General features: G+C 52.6%; 11 protein-coding genes across 11 annotated transcripts; 8 read left to right on the top strand and 3 right to left on the bottom strand.

The window, feature by feature from the left end:
• Positions 1-296: 296 nt before the first annotated feature.
• Positions 297-4,359, top strand: N7459_003458 (uncharacterized protein; the record flags this gene model as incomplete). The annotated part of the gene is made up of 3 exons (XM_056942642.1): positions 297-1,272; positions 1,339-3,470; positions 3,529-4,359. 3 exons carry the CDS (start codon positions 297-299, stop codon positions 4,357-4,359), a joined length of 3,939 nt encoding a protein of 1,312 aa, XP_056802525.1.
• A 656-nt stretch (positions 4,360-5,015) lies between these two features.
• Positions 5,016-5,410, bottom strand: N7459_003457 (uncharacterized protein; the record flags this gene model as incomplete). The annotated part of the gene is made up of 2 exons (XM_056942641.1): positions 5,016-5,069; positions 5,180-5,410. The coding sequence occupies 2 exons, from the start codon at positions 5,408-5,410 to the stop codon at positions 5,016-5,018; spliced, it is 285 nt and encodes a 94-aa protein (XP_056802524.1).
• A 1,224-nt stretch (positions 5,411-6,634) lies between these two features.
• N7459_003456 (dipeptidase) lies at positions 6,635-8,056 on the bottom strand (the record flags this gene model as incomplete). Its single annotated transcript, XM_056942640.1, has 3 exons — positions 6,635-6,791; positions 6,873-7,752; positions 7,816-8,056. The coding sequence occupies 3 exons, from the start codon at positions 8,054-8,056 to the stop codon at positions 6,635-6,637; spliced, it is 1,278 nt and encodes a 425-aa protein (XP_056802523.1).
• Positions 8,057-8,469: 413 nt separating this feature from the next.
• N7459_003455 (high-affinity nicotinic acid transporter) lies at positions 8,470-10,164 on the top strand (the record flags this gene model as incomplete). Its single annotated transcript, XM_056942639.1, has 5 exons — positions 8,470-8,592; positions 8,649-8,788; positions 8,856-8,971; positions 9,022-9,747; positions 9,803-10,164. The coding sequence occupies 5 exons, from the start codon at positions 8,470-8,472 to the stop codon at positions 10,162-10,164; spliced, it is 1,467 nt and encodes a 488-aa protein (XP_056802522.1).
• Positions 10,165-10,385: 221 nt separating this feature from the next.
• N7459_003454 (fungal specific transcription factor domain-containing protein) lies at positions 10,386-12,631 on the top strand (the record flags this gene model as incomplete). The annotated part of the gene is made up of 4 exons (XM_056942638.1): positions 10,386-10,435; positions 10,682-11,339; positions 11,403-11,742; positions 11,811-12,631. The coding sequence occupies 4 exons, from the start codon at positions 10,386-10,388 to the stop codon at positions 12,629-12,631; spliced, it is 1,869 nt and encodes a 622-aa protein (XP_056802521.1).
• A 373-nt stretch (positions 12,632-13,004) lies between these two features.
• Positions 13,005-14,039, top strand: N7459_003453 (M20 family metallopeptidase; the record flags this gene model as incomplete). The annotated part of the gene is made up of 1 exon (XM_056942637.1): positions 13,005-14,039. The coding sequence occupies one exon, from the start codon at positions 13,005-13,007 to the stop codon at positions 14,037-14,039; it is 1,035 nt and encodes a 344-aa protein (XP_056802520.1).
• A 165-nt stretch (positions 14,040-14,204) lies between these two features.
• On the top strand, positions 14,205-15,510 carry N7459_003452 (uncharacterized protein; the record flags this gene model as incomplete). The annotated part of the gene is made up of 2 exons (XM_056942636.1): positions 14,205-14,372; positions 14,416-15,510. 2 exons carry the CDS (start codon positions 14,205-14,207, stop codon positions 15,508-15,510), a joined length of 1,263 nt encoding a protein of 420 aa, XP_056802519.1.
• A 240-nt stretch (positions 15,511-15,750) lies between these two features.
• On the top strand, positions 15,751-16,033 carry N7459_003451 (Short-chain dehydrogenase/reductase SDR; the record flags this gene model as incomplete). The annotated part of the gene is made up of 2 exons (XM_056942635.1): positions 15,751-15,821; positions 15,862-16,033. 2 exons carry the CDS (start codon positions 15,751-15,753, stop codon positions 16,031-16,033), a joined length of 243 nt encoding a protein of 80 aa, XP_056802518.1.
• Positions 16,034-16,847: 814 nt separating this feature from the next.
• N7459_003450 (SRPBCC domain-containing protein) lies at positions 16,848-17,430 on the top strand (the record flags this gene model as incomplete). Its single annotated transcript, XM_056942634.1, has 3 exons — positions 16,848-16,907; positions 16,968-17,117; positions 17,197-17,430. The coding sequence occupies 3 exons, from the start codon at positions 16,848-16,850 to the stop codon at positions 17,428-17,430; spliced, it is 444 nt and encodes a 147-aa protein (XP_056802517.1).
• Positions 17,431-18,450: 1,020 nt separating this feature from the next.
• N7459_003449 (uncharacterized protein) lies at positions 18,451-19,482 on the bottom strand (the record flags this gene model as incomplete). Its single annotated transcript, XM_056942633.1, has 1 exon — positions 18,451-19,482. The coding sequence occupies one exon, from the start codon at positions 19,480-19,482 to the stop codon at positions 18,451-18,453; it is 1,032 nt and encodes a 343-aa protein (XP_056802516.1).
• Positions 19,483-20,879: 1,397 nt separating this feature from the next.
• On the top strand, positions 20,880-21,798 carry N7459_003448 (uncharacterized protein; the record flags this gene model as incomplete). Its single annotated transcript, XM_056942632.1, has 4 exons — positions 20,880-21,036; positions 21,126-21,154; positions 21,225-21,362; positions 21,427-21,798. 4 exons carry the CDS (start codon positions 20,880-20,882, stop codon positions 21,796-21,798), a joined length of 696 nt encoding a protein of 231 aa, XP_056802515.1.
• Positions 21,799-22,335: the final 537 nt, after the last annotated feature.

Genomic DNA, 22,335 nt, shown 5'->3' with positions numbered 1-22,335 from the left:
CGATCGGCTCAAGGCTGGACTTGCCGGTCGGCGATCGTCCATTCTCGGTTCTTTAGCCCGCCAGCCGAGTGGATCTGCGATGGCAGAGCAGACCGGGGTCATGGTTATCTATCGATTAGCAACGATAACATCGTCGCCGATGGTTGTACCGAGGGTCATGACAGAAATGCCGAATTGTCGCCATCCTCTCCGACCGGTGAGACTCGGCCAGTATAAACAGCGGCCGTCCCGCGACATTGTTGCTGGTGGAACTACATTTCCTTTCTTTCTCGCATCCCGATCCACACTAGCACATCATGGCGCAGACCGGGATTCGGATTGCCATCGACCGAGGAGGCACGTTCACTGACGCCTGGGCGCAAATACCAGGCCAGTCCTCCGATATCATCTTCAAAGTCCTGTCCGAATCACCCGACGAGTACGACGATGCGCCGACAGAATGCATCCGACAGATTCTGGAGATCGCCAGCGGGTCTCCGGTGCCTCGAGGTACCCTACTCGATCTCACCCCCGTCGAGTCAATCCGGATGGGCACGACGGTCGCTACAAATGCACTGCTCGAGCGGAAAGGCGAGCAAGTCGCTCTCTTAATCACGAAGGGCTTCCGCGACCTGCTCAAGATCGGTAACCAGGCCCGCCCGAATATCTTCGATTTGTCCGTTCAACGCCTCTCTCAACTCTACGAGACCGTCGTTGAGATCGACGAGCGAGTGACAGTTGAAGGGTTCTCCGAGGACCCAGATCCCAAACCGATCGATGTTGATTCGGACCCAGAGCTGCGTCGGGGATTGACAGGGGAAGTCGTGCGCGTGTTGAAGACGCCAAACCTGGAAACTGTTCGAAGCGATCTGCTTGCTATCTGGGAGAAAGGCTATCGCTCCATAGCCGTGGCTCTGATGCACTCATATACCTTCCAGGAGCACGAGCTTGCGGTTGCCAAGGTTGCCCGCGATATTGGGTTCAAAGTGGCCGTTTCTTCAGAGCTGCAGACGATGGCCAAACTGGTACCACGCAGTCAGTCAGCTGTAGCGGATGGCTATCTCTCCCCTGCGACTCAGAAATATCTGGATGGATTCCGGAAAGGTTTCAAGGGTGGATTGGAAGATGAGCACGCCAAGAAAGTCTTCGTCAACCAGTCGGACGGTGGACTTACATCAATCGCAAACTTCTCTGGCTTGCGCGGAGTGCTCAGTGGACCAGCTGGCGGTGTTGTCGGCATGTCAAGGACCTGTTATGACGCAGAAGATAAGACACCGGTGCTCGCGTTCGATAGTAAGTGGAAATCCCGCACCACGATGCTTATCCTGTCACAGTGAATCTGTTGCTAACGCTTTACAGTGGGAGGTACTAGTACCGACGTCGCTCGATATGCCGGCGCTCTTGAGCATATCTTCGAGAGCACCATCGCGCAAGTCACTATCCAGACACCGCAACTTGACATCAACACCGTGGCTGCGGGAGGTGGATCAATGCTTTTCTGGGAAAATGGGCTGTTCAAAGTTGGCCCCCATAGCGCAGGTGCTCACCCCGGCCCAGCGTGCTATGGACGCGGTGGTCCATTGACTGTGACGGACGCCAATCTTTTCCTGGGAAGAATCATCCCCGAATATTTCCCCCGACCCCTGGATATCGCCGTCGTGAAAGAGAAGTTTGCCGCTTTGACGGCCGTCATTAACGCCGAGAAGGATGGATCTTCTCAGTTGTCCGCGGAGGAGGTCGCGGTTGGATTCCTTTCCATCGCAAATGCAACCATGACTCGTCCTATTCGAACTCTCAGCGAAGGCCGGGGATTTGAGACCGCCGCCCACAACTTGTGCTGCTTTGGTGGTGCCGGTGGACAGCACGCAGTCGCTATTGCCAGAGACCTTGGTATTCGACGAGCGTTGATCCCAAGATACTCGAGTATCCTGTCTGCCTATGGCATGGCTCTCGCCGACGTCGTTGTTGAAAACCAGGAGCCTGAGGCGGTCGCCTACAGCACTGATAACATTCCTCGACTGGAAGAGAGATTTGAACGATTGAAAGAGGCGGGTGTTGCCGGTCTTGTCTCACAGGGATTCACAAAATCCCAAATCCATCATGAATTGTTCTTGAACATGCGATACCAGGGGAGCGACACAGCCTTGATGATTCCTCAACCCGATAACTTCGCAGAATTTGGCGACGCATTCTCTGCCCGTCACCAACAAGAATTCGGTTTCACCCAGCCTCGCGAGATCCTGATCGATGATGTCCGTGTTCGGAGTATCGGAAAGGGCATGGATGTGGCCCTTTCCAGTGCTTCTGCGGAGATGAAGAAGCTCGCCAATTCACCTCCTGCCACTCCGACCGAGCCAGAGAAGCAGATCAAGGTCTACTTCGAGCAGACCGGCTGGGTGGATATCGGTTTGTATTCGCTTAAGGAACTCTCCGCTGGTACTCGCATCAGCGGACCGGCCATGGTCATCGACAAAACCCAAACCATTATTGTTGATCCTGCCAGTGAAGCAATCATTTTGCCAGAGCATGTGGTGATTGAGATTTCAGGAACTGAGAAGCCGGAGATCAGCACTGATGCCGTGGACCCCGTCCAGCTTAGCGTGTTTGGACATCGGTTCATGAGTGTGGCCGAGCAAATGGGTCAGACTATGCAGAAGACTTCCATTTCTGTCAACATTAAGGAGCGCCTAGATTACTCCTGTGCTGTTTTCTCTGGAGATGGCAGTCTTGTCGCGAACGCCCCTCACATCCCTGGACACTTGGGTTCTATGAGCTATGCCATTGCATACCAAGCGCGCCGGTATAAGCCTGGGGAGTTGAAGCCTGGTGACGTTATTCTGAGTAACCACCCCAGCGCTGGCGGTACGCATTTGCCCGATCTAACTATCACCACGCCTGTATTTGATGATGATGAGAACCCCACGAAGGTCCTGTTTTTCGTGGCCAACCGAGGCCACCACGCAGATATTGGTGGCATTCAGCCGGGCTCGATGCCCCCTAACTCGACCGAGCTGTGGCAAGAGGGCGCAGCAGTGGAGTCTTTCAAGATTGTGAAAGAGGGCAAGTTCGATGAGCCAGGCCTCATTGAAGTCCTGGTCGATATTCCAGCTTCATACCCCGGTTCGAGCGGCACCCGCACACTCCGCGATAACATCGCCGACCTCAAGGCTGCAATTGCGTCGAACAACAAGGGCATCCACTTGATCCGATCTCTGATCAAGGAGTACACCTGGCCTGTTGTTGAGTTCTATATGAAGGCGATCCAGGAGAATTCGAGTCAAGCTACGCGTGACCTGCTCAAGATCATCGCCCAGCGATTCGAGGGCCACCCCCTTGAAGCCATTGACTATCTCGATGATGGAACGCCTCTTGCGCTGAAGATCACCGTTGACCACGATACTGGCGATGCGGTATTTGATTTCACCGGCACTGGACCGGAACACTTTGGAAACTTGAACTGTCCGCCAGCAATCATGTATTCTGGCATCATGGTAGGTCTACCTTTCGTCTACACGATGCGAGCCGAGAACTTGCTAACAAACCACACAGTACTGTCTTCGTTCCATGATCTCGTCTGATATTCCCCTCAACCAAGGGTGCCTGAAGCCAATCAAGCTGGTCTGCCCGCCTAATACCCTACTATCGCCCTCGCTGAAAGCAGCCACTGTCGGGTCAAACGTCGAAACGTCCCAGCGCATCGTGGACCTGATTTTCAAGGCCTTCCGTGCAGCAGCAGCATCGCAAGGGACATGCAACAACCTCACCTTCGGCTACGGGGGTACAGACCCCGCCACCGGAGAAGTGATCAAGGGCTTCGGCTACTACGAGACCATCGCCGGCGGATCCGGCGCTGGCGCAGACTGGGATGGTGAAAGCGGCGTCCACACCCACATCACCAACACTCGCATCTCGGATCCCGAGATCTTTGAGCGCCGGTACCCCGTCATCCTCCATGAATTCTCGATTCGCGAAGACAGCGGTGGTGCCGGTCGGCATCGCGGTGGCGATGGGTGCATCCGTGACATCGAGTTTAGGTTACCCATGCAAGTCTCCATTCTCTCGGAGAGACGAGTGATTGCCCCCTACGGCATGGCTGGAGGTGACGAGGGCAAACGAGGTGTGAATCTGTGGCTGAGGAAGTATCCCGATGGCACGAGCAGGATTATCAGCTTGGGTGGCAAAGCCACGACTCATATGAATGCCGGTGACCATATCATTGTCCAAACACCTGGCGGCGGTGGCTATGGACGGGATCCGCATAAGAAGGAAGAGGTCTTTATGGATATCTTCAAGGTCCATGAGAAATTCGTCCCCAACTCAACAGTCTTCCGGACGCAAGGCAGTTTGGCTGAGAGGAATGCGACGGCCACCGGAAATTAGCATAGTGTGGAACGAGCTTTATATGTAACCAATATCAATATTTCCTTCTCGCACCTAAGGCTCTGAATATGTAATGCACCTTGACTGTATGTAGGTGGCCATCTAGTGCTAGAAATTGGCATGTATTTAGTAACCCTAGCCAAACTCGATTAGATAAAACTTATAAAACTTCGCGACACCTCGGTGGCCAGAGTTCAAAGACAACATCAAACCTCACTGACTACCATACTGTGGGGGCTCTAATGAGGGCTGAACAGATTTCATGGGGCCCCCGTGCTGATCTTCCCTCGCACCAGTCTGTAAATCCAGATGAGAGTGAAAGTAACGTCCAAGTGATCGAATACCATTGCTCCGCCGAATTTAACTGCGTAGTAAGTCCAGGACATGCGCTCGAGTAAAGACACCGTAGTCATAACAATTGCCCACGGTAACATCCACAGAAAACTGACCCAAACCCCTGATAAAGAAACCAGCGTGGTGAAGCGAGCAGGACCGCTGTTAGCTGGTAATTCAAACCATAGAATATGTACGTCTAGTCGATAGCCTGCAAAGGTGTCATCTACCATCTTATTGAAGGTGTTCAAGTAGCGTACCATCCACATGTTTTGGTTATTCGTGACACTTGCTTTAAGCCAGACAGATAGTAGGCAAATTCCTCAATGCCATGTATGGAAAGTGCAAGAACGACCAATGTGCTGGCCGAAGTATTCCTAGTAATAGTTGTTAGAATTTATAGTGGTGTTTAGAATCATATCCTTACTCAGAATATCGTGGCGAGAGGCTCTAGGCTGGTCTGTTGCTTGGGACACCCGAAACTCACCCAGTTGTGACCGACAAACGCAAGCGTCGATGCTTCTAGTGCCTGCACGGGGACCATGACAAGTCCCCAGCGAATTGTGTTAAAAACACCCCATGAGGTAGCATAGTTCTCTCCAAGTTGAATTATCCGGCTGACAAGCCATAGATAGATGGCGTTCCTGATACAAGACTCAGAAAATGTGTACACACTGGGCTTGAGCACGGTGGTGAACGCAGAAGAGCCCACTTCCATATTTTGTTGTCCAATCTCTTCTCTCTGCCTCTTTCTTACTACCACTAAAACGAAGTAGAGTAGTCCGGCTATAGCAGAGACGCTATCATAAGCAGGTCTGATGACAACCTGCTTGATGACGGTTGGTTTCGAAGTGCCAACATGGAAATTCGAAATAATCAAGAGATCCAGGAGAATATTGAGAAAAGATCCGATCGACCTGATGATCAAGGGTACGTCAGGGTTGTCTAAGGCCCGAGTCAATTATGAGAGAGCAGCTTCGATGGTGGAGGTCCAAAACTGAACTGACATCAGTCATACATATGTGAGAGAGGATTTCCGGGCCTCTTTAGGGACAAAGGCCGACGCCAGAATTTGGGGATGTGCGGCGAAGATGAGCATGAGAATAAAACTTTATCCCATCGTCAGTGCAATAATAACATATGCAAGACTCAAACGGCAACCCATGGATCCCATATATTTATCTCCTATGACAAGCCATGCAGAACGAGGAAACCTATCGTTCACCACCTGGACAATAACGCCAATATAGGTGTAAATGTCTGTGGTTACCACCTGGCTCGAGTCGATATTTGCCACCCATAACTTGCTGAGAGTGCTGTAAAGAGCTGGAAGTAGGAAGGCCACAAAATTGAAAATCAGTGATCCCAGGTATCTATCCAATGTCTTTAAGTAGGCTTTTTGGGTAGGTATTGTACGTATTACTCACTTCTGCCGACTCAAAAGCCCACGGGCTGAAGAGGCAGCTTCTTCAAGAGACATATGCCATCTCGTTCAAAATTGAGTCCTGGGCTATCAGGAAAGGGCCTTCTGCAGTGACGGTGATGAACGATGACTCCTTTCCTTGAAATCTCATATGATGTGAAATCCGGAAAGGGGGGGAATCTTTTAGTCTCATATGCTCAGGGTATATGAACCTGTTAAGAGTTAGTTGACGATTCGGTAAGCATAAGCCATAATTTAAGCGACCAAGTCATACCTGAGGACGGGGGTACACGGGATGAGTGGAAAAGTTGTAGTTATTTATCGAAGGGAGGAAGAGAGGAGAGATAGAGGGGGAGAGCGTTGACTATCTACATGGCTGGGGCCACGGTCTGTCAACCCCAGGCAGCGCCATCAGAAAGAAATATCATAACGAAAGCTCTACTCAGATAAGTTGAACTTGCCACTAAACATCAATATATTTGTATTCTAGCGCACACGCCCTTCCGATCTGAGCAGCACCTATGGGTAATCCTGAGCAGCTATCCGAGCCGAGTTTCCTGGGATCATATTTGGCAGGGGATTATTCCACCTCGACCAAGTGCGGCCCTCCCAGACTTCTTCAACGGGCTTCTCATTTGCAAAGCTTTGCGCATTGTGCTCATTTTGGCTCCATACCCTGTAGTTGTAGTCTAGTCAGCATTCATCCTACGGAAGGATGGCTGTTGAGGATGGTAAATCGGCTCAGTTATTCACTCACCGGAGAATATTCTCCCCAACCAATTTCTTGATCTGCTTGTCTGTAGCACCTCTTCGCATGACTGCTTCGAGTAGCTTTGGATAATCCGCCACGGAATGGATACCGTTGGCCAGGGTGAGTGTCCCATCGAAATCACCCCCAATTCCAACATGGTCCCAGCCGGCTAGATTCACAATGTGCATGATATGGTCAACGACCGTCTCGACATCGGCCTTGTCAGGCTCGGTTGCGTTCAAAAATCTCTTGACGAACATCACCATCAACACTCCGCCATTCGTCTTCAACTGCCTGATGACATCGTCAGGCGCATTCCGGTAGTTCTTTGCCAGCCCGTAGCATGTGCTATGACTGAATATCACTGGCGACCGGGCAATCTCCAGGATCTGTCGCACGCTTCTATGAGAGACATGCGACAGATCTACCATCATACCCAGACGGTTCATCTCGCGGATAGCTGACGCCCCAAACGGCGTCAGTCCTGCATCAAAGTCTTCTCCCAGAGCAGTCACGGTAGATGCTGCCGTCGCGTAGGCATTATCGGCATTATGAGTGATAGTGATGTAGCGCACCCCCAGATCCCATAGTTGGCGGATAACTGCGATGGAGGAGCCGGTCTGGTGAAGTCCTTCCGCACCAAGCATGGATGCTATCTTGCCGGCTTTAAACGCTTTCCGAGCAGAAGCAGCCGTGGGACAAAATTCAAGTTCTGGCACGGCATCGATAAAGCGCCGGGCAACATCGACCTGTTCCAGTGTATCACGGACGATATGACTTGGGTCGTCTATCTGCTTGGTATCCGGGCTCTCCATGAATACGGACCAGAACTGGCCTCCGACACGGCCTTGCTGCAGGCGCTGGAGATCGGTATGGCTAGCAAGTCCTGAATCAAGTATATCCCGTCAACAAATAGCCAAACACATCACTATGGATCTTTTTTTCGTACCATCTCGGAACGTGAATCTTTCGTCGTTGATCTTGTTCAGAAGCTCGATTCGAAGGAGGTACGGCAAATCGTTATGACCGTCAATCAACGGGGTGGTTTTCAGAATCCTATCTACCCGCGACGCATAATCGTCTGCGAGCTCGGGTTCATTGTAAAGGCGATAGGTGATCCATATCGATGCCGCTATCGAAGCAACGGCGGACAGTCCCAGGACTGGACTGTGTGCTTTGAGGTAGTCCATTCAGGCGGGATCTGCTTCAACGCTCTCGCAGATCTCGAAGAAAACACCTGAGGTCGGTGAGGGCCCCCCCTTGACTAGACGCTCTCCTTCAGCCAAGAAACGGCCTCGTGGGTCGGGATCCTTCTACGTTGAAGCCACGAGCCGATTGGTCCGGCAACGGCGTGATCCAGCCGATCGCGGCCAGATAAGCAGGAGCTTTATCTTTTGCCTATCTGGCCGGTCATGCACCCCAGATGCAGCCGAGCTGTCTTACGGTGTCGATAAGCATAATCTAGCGCTGTGATTTGGAGCTTTCCTCCTAACTATCATACTCCGCCCGTGTTTATATATTGAAGCTTACTCTTACGAATTCATATTTGACCATTTCCAAGGTTCTGTCTTCTTTCACACCACAGAAGCCCTACCTAGATACCATGGAGACAAGTTCCACCAAGGAGACCCCCATGGCCAAGATCTACGAGCCTGGCACGGGGGTGGGCTCGGCCGAGATCTATATTGATCCAGTCAAGGAGCGACGGATGATGAGGAAGTTCGATGTGAGATGCCCAGGCATGTCTGGATCGAGCGTGGATCGCTAATGCATCTCCTCTAGTTCTTCGCCATTGGTCTACTGGGACTGTTCTACATGATGGCCAATTTGGACCGAAGCAATATCGGTAACGCGCAAACAGCCGGATTGCCCGAGGACATAGGTCTGGTTGGGAACCAGTTTGGAACAGCGACTACTTTACTGTAAGCGCAATCCCTCATCTCTCCCTTGTCAGCTGAGATGAAGTCTGACTCGTCTTTTGGTATACAGATATGCCACATACGTCCCCTTCGAGGGTCCGGTCGCGGTGCTTCTCAAGATCATCGGACCAAAGCCCTTGCTGGTGACTTGCGCCTTCTGCTGGGGAATCTCGACTCTGGGAATGGGTAAGGCATATCGCCCCTCAAGCTGCGCGTCTAGATGCTGACTTTGCTAGCCTTCATTCACAACTGGCAAGGACTTTATGCCTGCCGATTGCTCACCGGATTTTTCGAAGCTGGACTGATTCCCTGCATCAACGTCTACATCGCGCTGGTCTACAAGAAGGCTGAACGTGGCAAGCGTTCAGCTGTGATCTTTGCCTTCAGTGCATTTTCCAGTGCTTTCGGTGGCCTTTTGGCCTACGGGCTTACGCAGGTTCACGGACCTAATGGCTGGGAGGGCTGGCGCTGGCTCTTCGCCATTGAAGCGGCCATGACTCTGATCCTTGTGCCGATCTACTACTTTGGCTTTCCCACCCATCCCACCACAGCCTGGTTCCTCAGTGCCGAGGAGAAAAGCATGATGGAAGCCCGCTACGCCAATGATCCGCACTGGGGAGTCGATGAGGAGTTCACCTGGGCTGACTCGCTGAGTGCCCTCGTCGACCCTAAGTGGTACGCATTTTGGATCTACCAGTTCAGCGTGGACATCTCTCTTTACGGATTCACCACCTTCTTGCCCAAGATTGTTTCTGGGCTGGGCTACTCCGGAGTCAAAGCCAATCTGATGACCGTGCCCATTTACATGGTTGCATTGGTCTGGTTCCTGATCATTGCCTGGTGGTCCGACAGGGTCAATATGAGAGGTCCATTCCTTGCTGGGCCGCTCCTGTGTTTAATCATTGGCTATGCGATTCTCATTTCCGTGGAGAATCTCAAAGTGCGATTCTTTGCGTGCTTCGGTAAGTCTAACGCGCCCTTCCACATCTGTCCAATTTCCTGACTCGAGCTTTACAGTTGTCGCCCTTGGTATCTATCCTACGACGGGCTTGTCGCTCATGTGGCTGCAAGATAATGTCGCGCGCCACTTCAAGCGTGCCACCATGGTCGGCATGACACTCTGCTTCGGTAACACGGCCGGAGTGGCGGTGGGTCAAATCTTCACCACCGAGACGGCACCGCGGTATATCAAGGGGCTTTCCATCAGCTTGGGGCTGGCAGTGCTGGCCCTCGTGGTGGTCATTGTGCTGATGGTGAGCATGACGGTGGTGAACAAGAAGAGGGCGGAGAAGATCCGCCAGGCGGAAGAATCCGGCGAGGTGTTGGAGAGCAAGCCGGAGAAGGGTGACCATGATGTCTACTTCCGGTACTCTCTGTAGTTAGTTAGCTCGGGACCTGTATGTGTCTGTATTTAATTATCCGTGTATCCGTGTATTCACGAATGAGACTGTCGTACAAGCTTAAACCTAAAACGTAAACGTGCTTCTTATCAAACTCTCCGCACGCTTATCTCGTTCTCCGCAGATAAGCGTCTCGATGGTTCCACCCCCGATCGCCATTCTTCTTTTCTAATAGTATCTCCTAACATCGCATCGCTCTCATGGCGTCCAGACATCCTCCCTCCAAGCGACAGAGGCGCATCTATGTAGCGTGAGTAGCTCAGGACTCCATATTTCCTGCCTCGGACTGACGGGCTCGATAGTTGTCGACGGTGTCACTCACAGAAGATCAAGTGCTCAGGAACGCAGCCGTGTCAAGCATGCTGCGCATCGCAGAATCGCGATCAATGCGAGTTTCCACCACGCGACCGGAAAGTATCAGTGTCTGAAACGTACGCTTCTCAGCTTCAAGCTCTTCCAAAGATACCCCCGAGACTAATCAGCTGCGAGACCTTAGATACATCAAACGACTAGAGGGAGAAATCAAAGCCCTGAGGGTCCAGCAGCAACAATCGAGAGCTTCATCCGAGGTAGATGAGACGAGCACGCTCGCAAATGATACCGGGCATCTCGCACCCCAGTTCCCCGACACCGAGGTCTCCAACCCCCTGCTAGAATCACCGACGGGGTTCGTGGCCGCGAGGTCATCCACACAACCAATTTTCATCGGCGAGGCGTCCAGCGTTGCTTTTGGCGACACCCTTCTCCAGTGCGTCGACAAAGAAGCCGATCGCACATCCTGGCCTCCCCCTACGTACTTCCAACATGATATCTTCCACCGTCTCGTGTGCCCTGATGTGGCGCTGCCGGACCGAATACAAGCCCGGTTGCTGGCGGAAGTCGCGCTTCGATTCATTGGTACCGACTACCACTTAGTGCTGAAGAAGTCTTTCTTCGCCACTCTGGATCGAATGTGTGCGGGAGAGACGCCGCCTGCGGCCTGGTTGTGCAAGTTCTATGTGCTACTGGCGCTGGGTGAGATGTACTCGAATCGAAAACGGAGGACAAGGGATCAACACGTACCTGGAACGGATTACTTCCTCCGAGCAGTGGGCCTGCTGGAAGATCTGTATGAGAATCCATCGGTTGAGCAGGTCGAAGTGATGGTTCTTTTTGTACGTCGATGTATTCCCAACCATCAGTCACGCAGAACCGTTTTGCTGACAGTGTATTCACAGTGCTTTTATTCGAATGCACTGGGGCGTGTCAAGACCGCCTACACATACAGTGGCATCGCTCTCAGGATGGCGTTGGGATTGGGCCTCCACAGAAGTCTACCAACAGATACCAAGTTGAACCCAGTGGAACGCGAGCACCGAAAGCGCGTCTGGTGGACACTCTACACCCTTGACCGACTCTGCAGCTCGAATCTCGGGTATCCTTTGTTGATCAGTGACTCTGTGATTGACGTGGAGCTCCCGACAGATGAAGGACTCAGCTCAGCCGAGCGAGAGGAGTTCACGGATCCCAGCCACTTGGTAGCCAACGTGAAATTGGCCAAGATCACAGGCCAAATTCGTAAGGATTCCCTTTCCATCTTCCGCCAGACTCCATTTCACTAACCTTGGAATGCAATGCACCCCCAGTCAGCGACATATATTGCCTCCCGCAAAGGACCCAAGAGACCTTTGTACAGAGGGTGCACCGTATCCTTCTGAGCCTGAGGACCTGGGATGAGGAGCTTCCCTCGACGCTCCACTTACGCCATGACAATCTGCCTCGAAACGTTTCGAGTCTGCATCTACATTACAACCAATGTGTGATCTCCACGACGCGCCCGATTCTACTATATTTGTTCAAAAACCGCTTTCTACTGAATGCCCCGTCCGCGGAGGCTCCCCCGCGGGTCTTCTCCCCGACAACCCTTGCCCTGGCAGAAAGCTGCGTGCAAGCCGCCAGGGCATCGAACGCGATTCTATCAAAACTGTTTGTTGAGGGGTCCCTCGCCTCCTTCGGATACTTTGATGCACATTACCTCTTCTCGTCGACCCTCATCTTGATCATGTCCGCAGTCATGGATCCCAACGTCGGCATGTCCGATGCGGTCTCGTGCGCGTTCACTATACTCCGCGCGATGAAGGAAGATGGCAACCTGCCCAGCTGCGATTATTACGAGAGGCTGCATCGCACCCGAGCGAGTGTTGGGAAGATGAGAGAAACCAGCGAAGCCTGCGCCCGCGCACAAGCGGGCGCCGACGGAAGCAACGCGCTGGATGTGCAGGCGTTCCATGATGCAGATGGTTCGGCCTTGGGGTTTGGTGACGGGGTCCCTCTAGACCACCCCCTGATAGATAGCTTCCTGGCTGATAAAGCATTTTCATGGCCGGATGGGATGGCTCCCGGGGACGAGTCTCTTCGAGATCTGGCCTGCGAACTAGGCGATGAGTTCTTGTTCGGCCCGCCGTGAGATAACCGTTCGACGTATGAGTGTCGAGCTTATTCTACGAGTTGCTACGTATCTGTACAATATAGACAAATATACTTCAATGATAAAGTCATTTGAAGCTATCGGCTCAGCGTATCTAGAAGGTAGTCTAGGTCAATCGGCAGCGTAGCCGGATATCGGGAGTTGCGCCGGCCAGTGATAGTGACATCTTGCTCGGGCGGCCTCGCCTGACAGGTTGCCGAAGCACCGCCGGCTTAGATTGATCTGTCCGGCTTCACGCGTTCTGGCCAACAAGCGAAAAAGAACTGGTTCCGCTTTGATATAGAATCGATCCTTGTTCACGAATCTCGTCTTGCTGAGAATTACATTCCACGCGCCAATTTCCACCGGAACGATGGCAGACTCTGCAGTTGTCTCTTTGCTTCAACAGCTGATGCAAATCCCCTCCATCAGCAACGAAGAGCACGAGATTGGATTGTTCCTCGAGAAGCATCTACAGAGCCTGGGCTACACTGTGGAGCGCATTCCAATCAGCCCCGATAGCCCGCGCTGCAATGTCTACGCATATCTCGGCGCGTCCGACAAGTCACGAATCTGTCTGACCTCGCACATGGACACCGTCCCTCCACACATTCCTCTGCGGGTGACGCCCGACACAATCTACGGGCGCGGCGCATGCGACGACAAAGGCCCGCTAGCCGCGCAAATCATCGCCTTGGAAGAGCTCCGGGCAGAGGGCCGCATCCAGCCAAGCGATGTATCACTCCTCTTTGTCGTGGGCGAAGAGAAAGGCGGGCCTGGCATGATCGCCGCAAACTCCATGAACCGCACATGGGAAGCAGTCATTTTCGGCGAGCCGACTGAGGGCAAGCTGGCAGTGGGCCACAAGGGGCACTTCGTCTTCGAGCTCACGAGCGAGGGCGTTCCCGCGCACTCGGGCTATCCGCAGCGCGGCCGAAGTGCTATTTCCGTGATGACCGCCGTTCTGGCAGAGCTGGAGCAGATCTCATGGCCGTCGTCCGAGATCATCGGGCCGTCTACCTTCCACTGCGGCCAGATTGCGGGAGGCGTGGGATACAACGTTCTTGCGGCGGCGTGCACGGCGCTCTGCGCGGTACGGGTTGCGAGCGACTTGCCTCGGGTTGAGCGGTTGGTGGAGGAAGTCGTGGCCAGGCATGACCATGTGTCTCTCAATAAGAAGTTCATGTACCCAGAGCTGTATTTAGATCACGATGTGCCGGGACTGGGCACCATGCCGGTTGCCTTTGGCACGGATGCGCCGCGGTTGAAGGGCGAGCACAAGAAGTACCTCTATGGGCCGGGCACTATCTTGGTTGCCCATGGAGTGGACGAGCAGATTGGCGTCGGCGAGCTTACTGAGAGCGTCCGAGTGTACAAGCAGCTTGCGGAACACTGCCTGAAGGCGTGAGGGAAAAAGGCGACGGGGCCGATAGAAGCAGTCGGCAACCGGCGCGTCTTGCCGAGTCGCGATAGCAGCCCCGCTGCTGCAAAGCACGCCTTAAATTGATGAAAATGCCATCTTCGTGGTGGATGTATATTCTGTATTGAGCAGGCGACACCGCTATTGTCCAATATGACACACTCTTCGATTCTTAGTGACCTGCCCGTACTGCCTTTGGCCGAGTCCTTTGCGTTGACGGCCACCTACAACGCCGACACTTTCCCGGACAAGGTCAATCTCGGCCAAGGAGTGTATCGCGACGAGGAATGCCAGCCGTGGGTTCTCCCCAGTGTTCGACATGTGAGTACGTCCAATAATCACCAGATTGTGGCCTCGCTCACAGATCCAGGCCGAGGAGTTCCTCCATAGTTCCCATCTCAACCACGAATACCTTGCCATCCCCGGTGACGCCCGCTTCATCACCCAAGCGCGCGATCTCCTCTTCGGCTCTCAGATAGCCCAAAAAGGCAATATCAAGAGCGTCCAGACAGTCGCTGGCACCGGCGCGAACCACCTGGCCGCGCTGTTCTGCGCCCGCCACCTCCGTCCCAAGAATGTCTTCATCTCCGATCCCACCTGGGACAACCACCACTTGATCTGGGAGGTGGCCGGGCCCGAAATCACACGAAAGCTCTACCCCTACTACGACGCCTCGACGCGATCGCTCAACTTCGACGGCATGATCGCCGCGTTGGAGGACTCGGCCGAAGAGAACGACGTGGTCATCCTGCATGCCTGCGCACACAACCCAACGGGCATCGACCCGACACAGACACAGTGGAAGCAGATCGCCGAGGTGGTGGCGCGAAAGCGGCTTTTCGTGGTGTTCGACAGCGCGTATCAGGGCTTTGCGTCGGGCGATGCCGACGCCGACGCGTGGGCCATTCGATACTTCTACTCGAGTCTGTTCGGTGATGCCTCGGCCTCCACATCGGCTTCCCCGGCGGGCATGCTGGTCTGCCAATCTTTTTCGAAGAACTTTGGTCTGTACGGCGAGCGCATCGGGTCATTGCATCTCGTCACGCCGACGTCCGCTTCGGCGGAGGGTGCATACACGCATCTCATCCGACTGATCCGAGCAGAGATCTCTTGTCCTTCTCTCTTCGGCGAGCGAGTGGTGACCGCCATCCTGACGGACGCTGAGCTTCGTGCGAAGTGGGAAGCTGATGTGAAAACCATGGCTTCGAGAATCCAAGGCGTGCGGTTGTCATTAAAGGCAGAACTAGACAAGCTGGGCGCGCCGGGAAACTGGGACCATATTGAGCGACAGATTGGCATGTTCAGCTACACTGGACTGACCAAGGCACAGGTCAGCAGACTCCAGGAGGTACACCATGTGTATATGTTGGGCAACGGACGTATGAGTTTGAGCGGGCTGAATGCGAAAAATGTGGCATACGTAGCCCGCGCAATCAAAGAGGTTGTGGAGCAGGCTTAGTTATAGACTATGCAACATGAGACTATAATGCGCTTGCTTATCTTCGGTGCTCACAAGAGACCCGGAAGAAAATGGTCAACTGCCTCGCATCCTTTGTCCGACTATATTGCGACGATCTGCGTCGATTCGGAATCCACGACACGATATCCGGGTCTACAAAGTCTGAGCATAGCTCTGTTGTGTGCACCTGGTCTCAGTTATCTTTCCAACTAAGCAATTCGGCAGTTTTGATACCTCACGATGGGAAATTCTCGTAAAGCATTGAAGCGCAAATACGGCGACTGCAAATCGAAAGCTGGTTCTGGTGACTGGTAAATTCAATCTCCTTTGAATTCTCCCATCAGCCCAAAGTAGTGGAGTAGTACTGCGGACAGCGACATTCCTCGATCTCCTGCGCAAGTCTGATGAGCGCCGAGTTATCTTTGTCTCGTCGAGCATGGGCTCAATCCCACAGGCTGCCGACCCATTTTCCAAGTACTACAGCAGCAGCGAGATTGAGTGTTGGTCCAGCAAGCGGCGCTGAACATCCCCGTTGTGCTTTCTTGGAATGTCTCCAGGCTGAAGGGTTCAAGGTCTTCGGCGCCGACCCTGGCCTGTGTGCGACAAACTTGACTGGTCAACCGAAGACGCTTGCCATTCGAAACACTTTCGTGGTGAGCGTATTGCGGCGATTGGAGGGGAGAGAAAGACGCTGATGTGGGACGAGATTTGGGAGAATACGGTGTCTCGCCGTGGTGAACAAGTAGAGTGAAAAAGTATATACGATCAGCTTAACACTTCCTTACCTTTTGACTCTCGTTCCAATATACGACTGGTGTTGAAGACAAATATGAAGAAGACTTAAACAGAGGTGGTGGTGGTGATGAGAGGGGAGAACGGGGTGAGTGGAATCGAGTCGTATTTATCTAAGAGAGAGAGAGCGCATACCTAGGTAACCTTCTTATCTATGCTGGGGGTGATCTGCCAACCTGAGGCAGCCACCATCAAAAGAAAGGCATCTTTGATAACTTCGCAAAGCAGCTCGCCACATCCAGGGGATATAGCCAGAAGCAGTGAACACTTTCAGCCAATATCAAGCATGATGGTTTCTTATCTGCAATCCAGACAATATTGGCGACACTCACCCTCGCATTTACTTCGAAGAGGAATCGCGAGACATAGCCAGGTATAGTAGTGCCAGGCTGGGCCGCAGCTGCAGAAGACGGCGCATCAATCGGCCGGCGTAAATGGGTTGGCCATATGCGCACGTCCCACCCGAGCACCAAATTTGGCCCCTTCTCCTGTTGCTTATTTAACTTTGACTCCCCCTCTCCCTCCAAAGGATTCAAGGATTCACGATGCCCTTCCTCGAGCGAAGCATTGAGATTGACGCGCCGCCTGCCAAAGTGCGCGAAGTTGTACGTGACAATCCTCCCGAGCTCTGAATAAACACAACCACTCACGCATCCCTCATCTAGTTCCTCAACTTCGAGGCTCTCTCACAATGGCATACAGCATGGATCAAGAGCCTTGAAGTCGTCGACAAGTCCAAGACCCCGCAGACGCTGGTCGCTGGAGACAAGGTCGAATGCAACATTGAGAACTTCAAGTTCGTTGCCGAAGTCCAGGTAGACAACATTCCCTTGCTGGTCCCCATCTTCTCGGCAAACGCAAACCGAGCGCCCGTCGACTTATCATCTGTTATAGGACAACTCAGAGACGCGGTTCTCATGGCAAGGCCCGCCGGTGTTCACCATTTCCGGTCTGCACGAGTTCCGCTTTGAACCCATCAAGGACGGTGCAGCAACGCTCTTCACGCAGACGGAGAATCTCAAGGGTCTAATGTCATTCTTGATGCACCCATCATTGCTGGGGCGCCAGATGAAGGCTGATTATGATGTCTTCAACAAGGATCTGAAGACCCGCGCGGAGGCGTCGTAGGATGATTGTGGCGCCTGGGTTTCGACAGGGGTAGCTGTAGCTGCACGCCCGGGATTGCTGATAATCCACACACCTATCCTGCGTCTGACTGGCGATTACTTTCCAGAACTTGCGTTCTGCTCTTTTTTAATGTTAATGTGTTGAATTATGATACCATGGAGGCTTCATCGCGACCGGCTGTGCACCCCGGTTTCGAGCGGGAACTTGCCTCGGTTGCTGGTGCAATTTAGCATTTGGCCCCCAACTAAGCCGCTGCTCTGCAGAACCCAGTCGGACGATTATTAGCGATAAATCCAGTGTTTGACTAGGTGGAGAAGAAAGTACATTCAAACTACTACTGAATGGAAGGGAGATGGTGTTGTGTTTGAAGACTAGAATTAGGAAATCCTAGTATTGGCATGAGAATTGGGAACAAAGGGATAGAGTAATAATTCAGGGTCGTGATGGGTAGAACAAACATCGACTTGAAGGGAAAAAAAAAAGAAGAGAGGTGTGGTTGTCCTACCAAGTAGCCCGCTTCCCTGTAACGGGACGGTGTGTTCTGGCGACGCCACTCCGGGGTGGAAGTGTCTCTGCAGAATTGCTTCCCTCAAGGGTCGCTTCCATTGCTTAGCGCCGCACAGCATCGTGGATTACTCGCACGAGTGTGACGACGACCCCGGGGTTCGTACCAGGCACCAGTACCCGCTGGCTAATTAGCCGAAGCAAGGTCGCTGACTTGGCGGTGGGCCTTCCACTAGGTTATCCATGACAGATTATCATTTTCGCGCCAGTTTGAACTTATAACCTTCATCCACGTCTGCAACCCAAATATTCTAAATTACTATACTGATTCTTACTTTCTCAAAGCGACACCAATTTCATTCCAAACACGAAAATATCATGACCACTCTTCAAATCCAGACCCGAGGCACACCAACAGAGCAAAGCCCAAGCCTCTCCGACTTTCCAGCGATAGAATAAAACAACGACCAAACCAAGAAAACTTAATAAAATAAACGCATCTCACTCCCCAACTTTCTACTCTTCACTCTCAGCTTCTTGATTGTTGGGCTTCTTTGGCTTCTTTGGTTTCTTGGGCTTCTTGGGCTTCTTCGGCTTCTCCGGTTTTGGCCGTGTGCAGCGATGGCTATAGCCATTTCCTAAAAGCTCACAATTCCCCGAGCAGCAGCCATCTGACCTCGGCAACAGCGAGCACTTCTCCCCAAAATCCCAACACACCGAGTTGTCCTGCGGTAGACGGCACTGTCCCAAAATACACCACTGAGAGCCAACGCAGTCCTGGCTATAGAGGCAGCCCTTCTTGCACCGGTTCCCATTACAAATGTAGCTCCAGTCGCAGTCTGCATCATTCTCACACACCTCGATAGGGTAATCAGGCACATACTCCGCTCTTCCCTGGAGAGCTGGAGTGGTGTCATTGAGAGGCTCAGCAGTTGCAGCGTCAACCCCTTCGTCGGCCGCGGCGTCTTGTCCTTTGGCATTCTTGGGTTTGCGCTTCGCTGTTGGACGACATTTACCTCTATGACAATCTCCCGAACAGCACATTTCGCTGAAAAGGCAACCTCGGCCGACTTCGCGACACTCGCCAAGGAAGCTGCGGCATTTCCCCTTGGTGCAGTGATTGATTAGATTGCAGTTCCTGGACGTTCGGCAGCCCTTGGTGCAGGCGCCATCCACGCAGATGTAGCCCCATGGACACGCTCGGTCATTCGCACAGGGCTCGTGTGGGTGTGTGTCTCTTGCGTGCAGCAAGGAGGAAGAGTTCTCTGGGATACCAACTTTGCTGAGAAGGTGGTTGAGGGTACTGCGGGCTGTAATGTCCTTGCTGGCGGCATGGTCAGTCGAGTTATAGATTGCGGCCTTGGTAGCCAATAGATTTGGATTCATCGAAATGGTTTGAGTATCTTCCTGGAGATCCAGTACTAGCAGAATGAGTTTGACAACGGAGAACATGAACCAAAATGAAGCGCCGAAGGCCAAAATCAGTATAAGCCCCAGGTAGGCGTAATATCTGGCCTGGCTCCAGTTGATGCTGTATCTGGAAGGCATGTTCGTCGTCGTTGACGATGATGACTTTATTCCTAGTCTACAGTCGCACACAGTGAGCATTGGACTTGGATTATACCGGGTTGGTATTGAGTACATACGATCAACAAACAGAACTCAGAAAGAACGAGGTTATGTTCACCTGTAGGACTTTATGTGGTCAAGGTTAAAAAAGTGGATGTGAATGTAGTAGGAGGCAAGGCGTATGAAGACTTTGCAAAGGATGGCAGGGGAAAGGGACATGGGAGACTATTCGTGGGTATGCTTGGTATGGGAGAGAGCTTGTCCTGTTGGGATCGAGCAACGGGGTTGCCACCATGGAACCGAGTCCGTTCTGGCAACACTAGTCCGACTTGGAGAGAACTAGGCCGCTTTAGTCTACTCAAGCACAAAATAAATAGACAAGCTAAGGTTTTAGGCCCGGCCAGTCTTTATCCGCGGTGCCTAAAATGGAACAGCGTGCATGAACCGATTATTTGATGGTTGCTCATGGATGCGATGAGCGATAATTGCAGTCTCCATGTATCGAGGCATCAGTGGCCGAGAGTATATTGAAACAGATCTTTTAGTGTGTCAAAGCAATAGAGACTTGTAAACGGTGTTGGAGGATTCGATAGAAGATGAGAGATTCAAGAAATAATCACGCCCAGAGGGTAATGAAGATACACCTGCACATCCTCTATGCGGCCCCCTCTGACATGGAGTTGGATCCTGAATTTATGTGCTAAGCAGTACCAGTCATCCAGTGGGCTTGCGATTAGAATACTGAATAGCAAATAGTAGGTAGATTGGATTGACTCCTTTGTTAAAGATGTCCTAATCTGGTTTAGTGTCGCTTCCCCGGTTTGTTCCCAATCAAGTTTAGTTCCTGTGCTCTATGCCTCAGGCACCAATCCTGCCGGGAGTAAGAAATCGGATACAAAGAATCCTCATCCTGGGCTGGGAAAACTGCATATATCCAGCATCAAGGATCTATGGCATTTATCCCCAGCCGTTACCCTTAGGTTTACCAGTACATATGTACATATCGTATATCACTGCCCCGGTGGCGGATGCGGAGATGGTGGAGATCTCAGGGCCTTCAGGGCCAAAAATTTTAGACAGAGCAAACTCTGGCGGGACTGGAAAATGTGTTCGCATCGCGCATTGGTTGGGCTGCATACACAGCCATGGATGATGACAGGGAAAGTTGGATTGTCCCTCGGCCCCGACGACGCAAAGGGTGAAAAGAGCGGGCATGACGTCGACGTCCGCATGGCCCTGGGGTCCGCGCCCGTCGACTGGTCGATCGGAAGTCGATGCCCACTTCATGGGCTGATCATGTGAAGTTGTGTGGTACTTGCCCGGCTTGCTGTTCTTTCTCTCGACATCCATCGTGAACTCCCAGTTCCTGCCTCAATATGCCTCCCTTTCGGAACCTACTCGGTCGAAAACCCCAGCCCAATGGCGGGGAACCTGAGCCAGTCGACGAAAATCATCTGTCGCCCAACCAGCGTCCGGCCCCGGTCACCATCCGCAAGAGCTGCGATGGAGAGCCCAACGAGTACAAATTGAGTGGTATGATTGCGACCACTACATACTCTGACGCTGACTATGGTCGCTGTTGGTCAATGAGGGAGTTGCCTGCTAATTGCTCCGTCCAACAGTCGTCAACGATAGCGGCGTCTACCTCCCGGTATATCACCTTTGACTTTCTCGATTGCTGGTTGCGATTCGCATTGACCCTCCTTGCTGATGATTGACAGCCTTCGCCGCCCGAGAAACCAAGTTTCTGGCACCGGTACCCTGGCTCTGCGCGATCATCGAACCATCGAGACCTGGTTGATGAGAATGAGCCGTTCTCAATATCCCGCGAGTCGTTCGACTCATATCGCCGATCCTTCGTACAACTCCCCGCCATAATGGAGACACTGTTCTACATTCCAATCGCTCACTAACCACACGCAGGACATCTCCGCCCGCTCTCCGGTAACACACCCCGACGCTCTCCCCTCCCGAACCTCCCTCGACTCCCGCTTCTCCCGCATCACCTCTCCCGCTTTGCGGTCCACTAGTTTCGAGAAGCCCGACGCGATGGAAGAGGAGACCTTCGAGGATGTCGGCCTGAACGACGAGGCCAAGCCAAAGAAAAAGGGCCTCTTCGCCCGATTCGGTGATTCCTCCAACGATGCGCAGCCATCCGGACCTAAGTCGTCTACGCCCTCTTTCGGGTTCCACATCCCCGGCAGAAAGCGCGGACAGAGTGGGGGTGGATCGGAATTGAGCGCTATGAAAGGGCCAGTCACGGTGACGGCATCACCCGCGGACAATAGCAATTAAGCCTGCATGAGTGATGATATTTGGTGATGAAGTTTCTGATTTCCTGGGAGGCGTTCCGGCTCATACTTTGGGGGATTGGGACTACCTTGTTCGGAGGGCTATATCCATTGGGACCCGGGTGTCAATGTGGATGCCCCTTCAGGATAAGAGTGATGACACGACTTTCATGCTCTGACAGTGTCTATTTTGCGCATTTCTTTCTACTTTTTTCTCATTGAGCGTGGACCGGTCATAATCGTTGCGCAGTCGAGACCGTGTGTGCTCGCCCACCCCTTTTTTTATAGATGGCTATCCGTACATCTGCCGGATAATCAATGCATACATTATTTTCTCCCATGATAATAATACTATTTACTGCCAGCCACAGAAGATATTCAATATCGACTATTCCAGTCAATCATCACTCCAAGTATACATACATCGAACGCCAAGACTCCCTCAGCTTATCAATGCAAACCTTGCAAACAAGCGGCAAAAAAACTTCCTCCGCCCGCAGCCAAAAAAATTATCCACCAGCACGGCGAGCATCTCCAGCTC

Source organism: Penicillium hispanicum (genome assembly GCF_028827665.1).
Source record: "Penicillium hispanicum strain IBT 35686 chromosome Unknown utg000003l_segment0_segment0, whole genome shotgun sequence".
Lineage (NCBI taxonomy): Eukaryota > Fungi > Ascomycota > Eurotiomycetes > Eurotiales > Aspergillaceae > Penicillium > Penicillium hispanicum.
The sequence above is the reverse complement of the archived record's forward strand: the minus strand, read 5'-3'. Positions and strand labels throughout refer to the sequence as shown.